General features: G+C 48.2%; 1 protein-coding gene across 1 annotated transcript; it reads left to right on the top strand.

The window, feature by feature from the left end:
* Positions 1–1,201: 1,201 nt before the first annotated feature.
* Positions 1,202–8,672, top strand: LOC148773159 (testis-specific Y-encoded protein 3-like). Its single transcript, XM_088834527.1, has 6 exons — positions 1,202–1,705; positions 2,343–2,420; positions 2,568–2,679; positions 2,779–2,924; positions 3,044–3,130; positions 8,430–8,672. The coding sequence occupies exons 1-6, from the start codon at positions 1,202–1,204 to the stop codon at positions 8,670–8,672; spliced, it is 1,170 nt and encodes a 389-aa protein (XP_088690653.1).
* Positions 8,673–12,129: the final 3,457 nt, after the last annotated feature.

The following is a 12,129-nucleotide window of genomic DNA, read 5'->3' as shown; positions in this document are numbered from 1 at the left end:
CTTTCATTCTGTTTCAGGAAAGATGGAGCTCTCTACACTTCACATCTGAAGATCAGAATGAACATTTTCCTGGGAGAAATAAGGAAATCTATGCATTTCACACGAACCACTGGTTCTTCAGTCTCTGAAACACCTGTTTGCATTAGTGTCCCTGTGCATTGCACATGTGTGTGTACATGTGTGTGCTTGGGTCACCTGATTGTGTGTGTGTGCGTCCTAAGGTAGGTGCTCACTGTGAAAGAGCAGACATCCTAGGCGACAGAGCGTGAGCAGCTCTGTTCCTCTGGGAAGTGCATCCGCAGGCGCCCATCCTTAGCCACCCGGGTGCCTGCTCTAAGCCAGGGGCTGGCGGAAAGGGCAAGAGCTGACAGACCATAGGCCAGGGTCTCCACGGTAGTTTGGCCTGGGGCTGCGTTGTGGGGCCCAAACAGCGAGTCGAGGAAAGTGCTCTGCTTCTTCCTCAGACGACGGCTGCATTGCTAACACTGCTCAAGCCTAAGACCCAAGTTTAGGGATGGACTCTGCAGCAGGTGCACCACAGGTGAGGTCTGTGTAAGCCCACCGCATCCCCGCCCCCCACCTCGCCCCCACCCCACGCCCTGCCATGGCTTGCAGTATGGATCCGAGGCGAGCACCTCTGTCCCTGAGGTACCCAGGAACCCTGTCTCACTTCTGTGGATCTCTGAGCATATGGAGTCGCCCGCTGCTCCAGAGGCAATTTCAAGCTTGAGGATGGTCGCGGCGTCAGGTTCAGGGTCCCTTCCTTCGCCTCCAACTGGCCTGGCTCTCCCAGTCTCTGGTCAGGCACATCTGCACTGTTGAGCAGGCAAAAGGCTTGCGTAGACCGGTGCACAGAGCGCTGGCCCGACTTTGGCCCAGGGGTCACCTGGGGCCAGAGTGGCCAGAATTCCAAGGGGCGTGGCCCTGGAGCCAACGCCTTTAGACTCCATTTGATTGGTTCTGTCGTGAGGTCTGGAGGTCAGGGTGTAGAGTTCAGCCCCTTCCCGCTGCCATACTACGCGTGCGTGGTGGCTCACGGTTCTGCGCATGCGTGTCTCCCTTTCCCTGCTCATTGGCTGCGCACCAGTATCCTGTTGGTGGTACCGCATTGAGTGCGGCTGCCCGGTGGGCGCACTGTGCCGGAGTCTGCTGTGCTCTGGTGGCCACCTTCTTCACAGCTCCGGGCTCCGGCCAGAACACCATGGCGAGTGAGACGGGGCCAGAGGAAGGCGGCAGCACCCCCGGATCCTGGATCTTGGTTGTGAGTCCGGGTCTTCAGGAGGGAGGGGCCCTGGGGCCTGTCAGCCCAGTGCGGGCGGCAGAGGCCTTGCAGGCCCCAGGTGGTGCGCCAGGCGAGGAGGCCGCCCTCTTCTGGGTGGAGGCAGCGGAGGAAGGTGCGGTCCTGGAGGAGGGAGAGCTGGCGGGAATCGGGCAGGAGTTGCAGCTGCTGGTGTTAGACGTCATGGAGGAGCAGGAGCAGGTGTCCTCGGAGGAGCAGGGCCAGAAACATCCACGGCCTGGAGGCCCGAGCGACCAGCCTGCACTGGAGGCGCTGGCGGCCCTGCAGGTGGAGCTGGAGCCGGTGAATAAGAGAGCGCAAAGGGCGCACGCTCGCCTGAAACATAAGAACTGTCAGAGGCGAAAGCTGCGTCTAGAACACAGAAGCGCCATCATCCAGGGAATCTGTGGCTTCTGGGTCGAAGTTGTATCCCTTGGTGTGGTGGTTGTGATTTTTTTTTTTTTCTTTTGTTGTTTTCTTTAAACCTGGGATATTGCAGGAGCAGTTTTACAGATCTGGCAGTTCTGGTAGAAAGTTGTTTTTTTTTTTGGATGATGGGTATTGGTTACCGTCCTGCATATCTGTTCCTGATATTAGATGTGATGTTCTTGCTGTCCTGACTAGCACAAATTGATACTTGGGCTTTACTTGCAGAGGTCCCAGTCAGAATCGTCATTAGCATTAGGGACTCCTCAGAGAAAAAGCTTGTCTGGAATCCAGGTCTTCTCCAAAAAGTTGAGTGAATTTGGGAGTGGGTTTGGGATGTGTAAGTGCTCATACTGGTTGTAGCTAGGAATGCTTGTTTTCCAGAAGTAAGCTACCTTGAAGGAGGCTGAGATGGAGCTTAGGGCCTTCCTGTTAGGAACAGAAGCTCCTTCTGGTAGTGCACTCATAGGCACAGCCTTGGGCCTTGTTCCGCATTCATACAGTCTGCATCCACGGAAATGTGGCGAGTTCACTAGTAGCACGTTGAAGTCAGACAATGCCATTCTACTCTTTAGGCTAGCTTTGTTCTTCCAGCACATTTACCTCTAGCATCTAGAGGCTCCTTGACCTAAAGCAGTTTATGAACCACCCCCAGATGTCAGTTATGATGAGCAACCAGGATGAAGAGATGCTTCACTACATGACCAACTTGGAGGTCAGGCAGGGGACCCCGCTAACTGTGGAGGGGAGATGACTGTGGAGGGGAGAGGGCATGGTTTATCCCTGAATACGGGAAAGGACAGCTCTTCTGTAAAGAGGTTTCATACCCACTCCCCCTACCCCCAACACTTTGTCCTGGCAGGTGGAGGAATTCAGGCATCCCACTCATCACTGCAAGATCACATTGTCCTTTCGGAGGAATAGGTATTTCCAGAATGAAGTGATTGTTAAGGAGTATCTCATTAACGTCCCTGGTAAGAGGCAGCTCCCTGGATTTGGGGAGTGGAGGCAGAAGAGTGTAGGTTGAGTGGGAAAGTGAGCTAGGTCTTTCTCCCATACTCCTTTTCCTGCAGGATACCGAGCGTCTCATTCCACTCCGATTCAGTGGTCCCAGGGGTTTGAACGTAAGGCATACAGCCTCAGGCACCAGGACAGCAGCGTTAACTTCTTCAATTGGTTCTTTGACCACAACTTCACAGGATCTGGCCGGATTGCTGAGGTGGGGTCCCACGTGGCCACTGGGCCGAAATTGGTGATTTATGTTGGAGTTCTTGGCGGTGCACGGGAAGGCTCAGTGTCTGGCCAGCCCTGTGCTGACCTTGCTCGTTTCCCTGGCAGATCATCATAAAGGATCTGTGGCCCAATCCTTTGCAGTACGATGTGAGGAGGAAGGCTCCACCGCGAGAGGTAGTGGGAGGACGAGAGGTGAGGCGCCCAGGGGCTGAGCACTGGCATAAGGGTTGTCCAGGAACTTGGGTCGTTTATTTCACTTGTGGAGAAAGTGAGACTCTGTGGAATCCAGCGTGACACCGTGCACGGGGAAATCAGCAAGAGACAGCAAGTGTGGAGAACTGTAGTGAAAGACAGGTTCTAACTAGAGAAGCCTGAGGTAGATGAAGTGGCCTGGTCAGGCCAAAGTCACTCCAATTTATATCTGAGTCAGCTGCACACATCTCTGAACTGTCATTCCTTGGCCAACAAGTCCAGCCTCAGGCTTCTCTTAAATTGGGGTCCACCTACTATTCCTCGTGAAGTCCCCTTTCCACCAGGTCTGTGAGTCTCCTTTGTACAAGGCTGTTGCCCCACTGACCCATCACTTGATTCCATTTTGGTCATCACGCTTTTTTTTTTTTTTTTCCGTTGCATCTTTTTCACCTGCCACCCTCACTATGAGAAACTGACCACTGTGAAGGATTATGGAGAATAGTTTTTTATTTATTTTAACTGGAGCATAATTACTTTATAATGCGGTGACCGGTTTGGCCGTACATTGGCCAACATGAATTACCCAGAGGTATACACGTGTCCCCCGAATGGTGAACCCACCACTCACCGCCCTCCCCTCCCTGTCTTTCTGGGTTGTCCCACAACATGACTTTAGTTGCCTTGCTTCACGCATCAAACTCACACTGGTCATCTATTGTTCAAAAGGTAATGTACATGTCTCAGGGCTGTTTTCTCACATTAACCCACCGTCCCCTTCTCCCACTGAGTCCCATGTCTGTTCTTTATATGTCTGTGTCTTATTTGCTGCCCTGCGTGTTGCATGTTCAATATCACCTACATGGTGCTCAACTCCAGATATTTGTGTTAACATACAGTGTTTGTTTTTCTCTTTCTGTCCCACTTCACTCCCTGTAATAGGCTCCACGTGCATTGCATCTCACTAGAACTGACTTTGATGCATTCCTTTTTAGAGCTGAGTCACAACACCATTGTGTATCGGTACCCCAACTTCCCTATCCCTTCATCTGCCGATGGGACATATAGGTTGCTTCCATGTCCTAGGTATTGTAATAGTTCTACGGGGAAGAATGGGGTACATGTCTTTTAGTATGTGCTTAGAGGACATGTAAAAATTCACAGACTCTGTCTCCTGGGAACTGACTTGAAAGAGTAAAGTTGTCTTTAGTGTTCTCAGAGAGGCTAGGTTTTCATATCTGTGTCTCTGTCTTTTTTGAAAGGAACCGCCCCTGCTCGACTTTGAGACGTTTATGAGGCAGTGTCCCCATTTCCCTAAAATAGAAAACCTAAGAAGCTGCTTCATGTGAAGATCAATGGCCATCAGAGTTCTCTTGGACGGGAAAGTAGTGAAGAGTGGTCTGGTGGTGAAACGGATCGAGAGGGAGACACAAGTAAACCTGAAATAATGCCGAAGGACAAATAAAAAGCGTCAACTGTATGCGTCTGCGTATTGTTTGGGGAGGGCCTCAGGACAAAAACTTCAGCTGCATGTAGAATTCTCAGTTTACCGTGTGGGAAGTACCAGTCCATGGAGAGTTGTAGAGGTGGTTAAGTCGTATGTGGGGGTTGTGTCAGGAGACACAGTTCTTCCTGTGGGGTGGGGCTTGGGGAGGATGGAGAAAGAAGATGAGGGGCCCATTAACTGTGGGTCTGGCAGTTTTACAAGGGAAATGTGGATGTCCACGCACAGGGTCTGGTGAACAAGGGCCAGAGAGTGAAAAGCTGGAACGCAATTTTGTTGGAAGGTGGTGCCCCAGGTATCTTCTCTGTTGCACAGCATCAGACATTTTAAGAGTACAGAACAAGGAAAAAGCCTTAACATTCAACTCACTATGAAGCAAGAAGGCATTGCAAAGAACTTACAGACAAGAAAAGTTTAGGACAGGGTCCCCCAGTGCCTAATATTTCCTGCCAGTGCTTCAGTACCAGGGGTGGCTTTAGCTCTAACTTGTGCTGGAGTGAAGAGTGCAGAGATAGTCACAGGTCGGTGAGTAAAAGTGAACTGTGGATGGTTGACTTGCTGGTCAGTCTCTGGAAACTTGCCATGACTTGTGTCCCAGTCTCTTCAGGGCTTTCACTTAGGCCCTAGGGTCTAGGTGCTTTTAGATTTGACTGCACACTAGGATGTGTTGTGTAAGGTTTTCTTCCACTGAATATCAATGTGTGTGAGACTTGGCGGGTTTCTGATGAATTCATGAGCATTCTGTCTCAGTCACCCTGAGCTGCATTTGCTTCCTGTTCCCTGGATGTGTTCATGTTTTCCTCTGTTTAGAATGAAGACCGGGCGTCTCCATTGTGTCTGCCCATGAATGTGAGTTGATGTTCCTTCCTGCGGGTCTGCCTTTGCCTCCTTCTTCTTTCATGATGCACCCATGCTTGTGCTGTTACGCACAGCTCTGCTGCCATAGCTCTCTGAGTTCTTACACTGCCCTGTTCAACACTCCTGCATTGTGTTGCTCGTATGCCCTCTTTTTTTTTTTTATTTTTTTAATTTGTGTATCTTGTTAGATTGCATGTGAATTTGACCCTTTCTTTCACTCCTGGATCAAATGCTTCCAGCATCTTGAATTGTGACTTTTTTAAAGAGTTCCGTGATATCTGTGCTCAACAAGAAATGCGTTATCGCAGGAATAGTTAACAGTGACCCACATTTGGAAACAAGAATGCCTACACACTTAGAGTTATGCCCAACGGGCAAGAATATCACTCGCTGAAGTGAGAGTATTAGTTAGGATCACAGAGGGCAAAGATGTTGCAGGAATGCTTCTGTCAGGAAAGATTTAGGGTTGACTGGTTAAGTGTTCTAAAAAACACTAGTGCAGGATTGAAATACGTTGACTTTTACCCCCATCCATGTATTCTTGCGTTGACCATTACAGTTATGATGAAACTGACATTACCCATGCAGAATTTCTTCATGACTTTAAGTGAATTATCACCCAGGTGATAAGAATTGGGGCTTGCCTTTCTGTAAAGAGAAAGTTGTTAAAGAATTGTTGTCCTCAGTGACCCAGGGAAAAGGGGTGCATGATCAATTTCCAGTTCAAAACCCGTTGCTATTTCTGTGTTGTTTCTGGAAGTAAAGCACAGGGAATGGAATCACGCCAACCTGATTGGCACTGTGAGCCGGTCCAAGGCGATAGGATTAGGGAACGCAGGCACACGTCACTCAACTGTCCACAGTGAGGACTTCCAACCCTGCCAGCCTCTTTGCATGTCAGTCCCCCTCATGAGCAAATCCCATTCACCTTCCAGGATATATCGTGGAAGTAGACGAGGACACTGACTTGATCAACTAGCGAGTGAAGCAGATAACTGGGACTAAAAAGGAGGGGTGCTTACCAAAGTCCATTATACTGCACAAGTCAGCCAAGAGTCGCGCATGTGTGCAAGTTTCTTTTCAGACTTAGGAGTGTGTGTGTATGTGTGCGTGCACACGCATGTGCGCTGGCAAAAATGGGTGTGTGAGCTCTCTGAACTGGCCTGGCTGGGGGATGGAAGAATGGACACTGGAAACGTGAAAGAGCTTGTGTAAGGTACAAAGACCTTGGGGCATCAGAAGCACTGACGTGATGGAAAAAAGCCCAGGGATCTCTCCGACAGAGCAAGATGTAAGTGTAAACGTGGATCCCTGAGCAGAAAGGAGAGACAGGAAAAAAGCACCCGGGGGCAGTCAGGAAGGATGTGAAGGGGCAGAGAACGAGAATGGGCCAGATTCCCAGGCACAGACGAGGGGCTACACACAGCCCCTAGGACACCCGGCTACAGAGGGTTTTCTGTCCTCAAGTGCAGGAGCATTCTTTCCCTGACATGACCAGCCACGTGAACCCAGCTTGCCCTCTTCTGTAAGGCTTGCAAGACGGATGGCACTGTAGCATCAGCAGCTGCTACGTGCATAGTTTGCCAGTTTGAAACATCACTCCATAAAAGGGTGTCTTAGGATGATCCTCTCACCCCCTCCCAGTCCCACAGGCCTGGGCTGATGGGGTTAGCTGGCGTGTGTTCTCTCACCTGGAGGCTGGATGAGAACAGAACTAGTTTGAAAGGACCTCTGTACAATGAATGTTCAGACTTCAATTCCTCTGGCACTGGTGAGTCATGGCTCTTAGCAGGACACTGTCCTTAGCATCTCTGTATTAAGAGATGCTTCATCTCTAAATCTCTCTACAGAGAGAATTCCATGTTTGTGTCACTTTTTGACATGTGGGCAAAAGTGTTCTACGTGCAGCACGGAACTCGGTATTTCACATATGAATCCATGCATGAAGTTTTCATGAATGACATATGCAATTCTCTACATTTCACCTGTGAAAATCTCACCACAAACGTTCCAAAATGAAAATGGAATTCTCTACATTTTATATGAAAATATACGCACATACTATTTTCCTACGTGAAATTTGGAATTCTGCGTATTTCACATACGAAAAACTGGGTGCTGAGTTTTCCACATGAAATCTGGAGTTTTGTCTATTTCACTTATGAACATCAGGCCACTGATTTTAATACACAAAATGTGGAATTTTGATGATTTCATATATGCAATTCGGGGCACTGATTTTCCTCTGTTGAGGACGGATTTCTCTGTATTTCACATAAGAAAATCTTGGCAGAGACTTACTCCATGAGATACTGAACTTTTTATATTTCATTTAGGAAACTCTGAGCCATGATTTTCCTACATGAAATACGGATTTCTCCGCTTTGGCATTTGAAACTCTAGGCACAGAGCTTTTTCCCATGAAATATGAAATTCTTGTATTGCACACTGAATTGGGAATAAACAAGGTAACATGAAATATGGAATTTTTCATATTTCTCATTTGAAAATCTGTGTGCTGACTTTCCTTCACGAAGTACAGAATGCCGTATATTTAGCAATTGAAAGACTTGGCATCAATGTTCCTACAAGAAATATGGAATTTTCTATTTCCTACATAAAGTGATTTTCATGCTAGAGGTGTGAAAGTCTCTATACTGCACCCAAGAAAATTTGTTAGAAGAAAAGTTGTTAATTCTTGGGTGGGAGCAGGACTCATGGACACCCTGCCCTGGCATGCCCTCCACCTCTTGGCAGAATATCCAGCCATCGCCCCAGAAACTGAGTCCTCTGAGTTTCAAGTCAGTGTTTTTCAAGAATAAATAGTCGAGCCTTTCTGCACTCCCCAGGGAGGGGCTACAGGTGGCTACTGATCCCAGAGCTGATTCCTTCATCTCCCAGAGGCTCTGGGATAAACCCGCCCACCCCTGCTCTGTGTAGCACAGTCTCTCCTTTGTGCCGTCCCTGCAATACCAAGGGAACTTGCCCAGCGGGTCCGATGTGGTAGATCAGGAAGTCCTACAGGTGCGGGGGGAGGTCGTGCCTGATCTCTCCTTCTCCAGAGATCCAGACGAGTTTGAAAATGAAGAACAAGTCACTTTCGAAAAGGAGGAATGTTATGGTGAATCGATGCTCCAGCACCCAAGTTCACTGCCACTCAACCAAGGTCACAGCCTGGTCTAAAGGCACACAGATGCCCTCTGTGCCTGCCCAGCGCCTCCCTCCCGGAGACTTCAGTGCTCAGACCGCTGGATAGGAAGTGGTCTGAGGCTGCTCTTCCACAGATACTTAAAGGTAAGCGGAAAAGTGGTTGATAGAAATTAAAGTGAAAACGTCATCTAGCAAGATGAGAACCTTGACAGGAGAGAGGAAGGAGCATGTGGCAAACAGCTTCGGTTCTTGGGGCATACGATTCTCCTTAGTAAAAACATTTGCATTGCAAAACTTATGAACATTCCCTCTTATAATTTGTCTTCCCAGGGACATGGTCATTGTATTGTAATCTGTCAAAATCCACTGAGTTTCATTTGAAATATGAATTTTTGCAACATATGCAAAAGAATTCTAGCCTAATGAGGCTAGAAATAGGCTAGTCATAACAGTGGTTTGAAATACTACTTCAAGATATAAAACTTAAATTTCAGGACAAAGTGTTCTATTATTTTTTTATAAAGCATCATGAAATATCCAAAATATCTTCCCTTACTGTGTTGATTGAAAAAAAAAAAAAAAACACTCCTCTAAAATTTTGGTTACTTGATAAAATAATGAGTTAAATATGAAGAAAAAAAAAAAAAAAACCCAGAGTAAGAGGCCTTGCATACAGCAAGCTATGTAATCATTTCCGTTTGACATTAGTCATAGTGGTGGTCGCTCAAATAAGAAATACCTTGTATTTATCCAAACACCCAATAAAGCAAAATTCTCAGGTGGAAAAAAAATAAAAACATGGGTTCTGGAAAAGAGGAGCCCTGATGAGATAAAGCTGCATTGCCCCATTCTGGTCAGGTTAAGAATATGCTCAAACAGTGACCAGCACAGTGAGTAATCCTTACTAAATGGCTCTCTGTCCTTTTGATTAGATGCTGTCTGCTCCCTTTCACTAGTTGGGGGTATTTTATTTCTCTTTAGCCCCGATCACCACCACAAGGGAGGGGCTGAGGAAAAAGCGACAGCAACATCTCTGAGTAATAAACCCGCTGGCATCTCTCATGGGAAAGAAGAAGGATTCCATAATTTCACTTTCCAGTACTCAGGGCGAGATGGTCCCAGCATATGCAGGTCTTCCTGGCCAGCACCCACTGCATCAGATCCCCTGGGAGGCTCCCTTGTGGTGCAGGGGTGGTGGGGAGGAGAGTCTGTGCACACAGAACAGCAGTGGGCAGGTTAACCTAAGTGCCTCTGGGAGACACAGGTGGTCAGCTCTGGGAACAGAGTCATGCAAGCAGGTTATTTGAAGAGCCACATCTTATTCTGCACCCAGAAAACATTTTTTTAGTAACCTTCTCAAGATCTCAGAAGTTAGAATGTTAAATACCATGATATCAAGCTAGTGGGCGAACAAGTTAATTACTCACAATCTGTATGTTTATTGTGTTTATTCATTTTCTTGGTCATGCTGCACACCTTAGGGGATCTTAATTTCCCAGCCAAGAGACTGAACCCACACCCTCAGCAGCGGAAGCACGGACTCCTAGCCACCACTGGACTAACAGGGAATTCCTCATCTTCTTAAATCTGAGTCATTTGGTAAAGAACAGAGCAGAGACTGTGATCACCCCATTCCCACCACCTCCAACTCACCACTTGCTGATATTACGACTTATTTGCTTCCAATCTTGTACACACTCACAAATGTCTCTGACAAATGACCCAGGTGAAGGTGTGTGTCTGTGGGTGTGGGTGTGGGTGTGTGGGGTTGTGTGTGTTTATGGGCACATTGGCAAGAGCTTGAAGATATCTGATGAAGAGCTTCTGTCAGCTGGTTGGTGTCTCTGTGATTGTCCATCCAACCTCCTCTGGAGGGAATGCCAGAATTTGCAGCTGAGCCCTTTCAGATTAAGTCACCCCAGTCAGTTTCCTTCTGGGCTGCCTGCCCCAGTGGTGACATTTGCTTTCGGATTTGAGGCATCACTCAAGGCATCTCTGTGGATCCTGCAGGGATTTTTTTGTCCCCAGTTTGATATTCAAGCGGAGCCTGAAGCACAGGAGAGAATGACCCAGTGCTTCCCATTTCCAAATTCTCTCTTCTCTGTCGCAGCCCTGGTGTTAAACTGGGGATACCGAAGGTACAGTTCCAAGTGTTGTTTCATTCCTAGTGCATCATATCTCTACCCTTAAACTCATCGCAGAAAATCCAGAAACAACAAAATAATAGAAAAAGAAGAAATGTCAGCCAAACCCACCCACTGAGAGGCCCTGGTACCATGCTGAGCTGCTCCCCACCCAGGCTTTTCCTCTCTGAAAAGACCTTCACTTTTGAAGTTTTGGGTCTACACATTTCCTTGTGATGTCGAGTGATTTTGCAGAGCTATACCAGGGGCTTCCCCGGGGCTTCCCCAGTGGCTCAGAGGTTAAAGCGTCTGCCTCCATTGCGGTAGACCCGGGTTCAATCCCTGGGTCGGGAAGATCCCCTGGCAAAGGAAATGGTAACCCACTCCAGTATTCTTGCCTGGAGAATCCCATGGACAGAAAAGCCTGGTAGGCTACAGTCCACGGGGTTGCATAGAGTTGGACACGACTGAGCGACGGAATGGAACGGATACCAGGCTTCTGGTGGAGGGTGAGAAAATGGTGTTCCAGGAAAGCTGGGGTTTTCATTCTCATGCTCCAGCTGCGATCAATGACAAATTCCCCACTATTCCCCCTTCAGGTTCCCAGCTGCCGCTCATGTCATTAACTTCCCATGACACTCTGACGTGTTCCCAGGGCATGCTTCACGCTGATAGAGGGTGATATATGCAAAGTACTCTGTACATATGCAATCGACTCGGCCTGATTAGTAGTAGTAGTAGTAGTAGTAGTAGTAGTATTTATTCTTTTGCTTCAGTACTGTGAACAGACTTTCTCTCATTGGGGCAAGCAGGGGCTACTTGCCAAGTAGCAAGAGTACCAAAAGCCCACGGTATTTTCTTCCAGAATCTTCTCTTGGGATGAACCAAAGGCAACCACTTTTTGGAATTGCCTTCCAGCTTCAAAGTCCAAAGTGGGAAGCAGAGAGGCTTCCCTTGGCTTGGCCACTCACTGCATGCAGGGAACAGGATGACTGCCCCTCAAAAATCTAGACATGTTCTTTGATACCAGAAGCAAGAGGATGGAGCCTGACTGGGCACGAGCACAGGAAGCCACCGTTGATCAGGAAGTGAATGAAAGCCCTGATCCTGCTACCCCCAGAATGCAGATTCAGCACCATCACGCATTCAGAGACATAGTGAAACACAGCCCTAAGCCCACCCATGGTCTCCTGGTGAAAAGTGCCCTCCTCCCCACAGTAAGAAAGTCTCTTCTCCATCCCGCAGCCATCTTCCTCCTCCCCAGCACCTACAACTTCTCCCCTATGGCTTCCACAGTTCCGCCCCAGGAGCCAGCCTGTGCCATGATTTCGGTGTGCACAGCGGCTGTGGACTGGATGAGCAAGCTG

Source organism: Moschus berezovskii, chromosome Y (genome assembly GCF_049115385.1).
Source record: "Moschus berezovskii isolate FMDL1 chromosome Y, NW_MosBer_1.0, whole genome shotgun sequence".
Taxonomy (NCBI): Eukaryota; Metazoa; Chordata; class Mammalia; order Artiodactyla; family Moschidae; genus Moschus; species Moschus berezovskii.
This window is presented reverse-complemented; position numbering and strand designations above follow the sequence as displayed.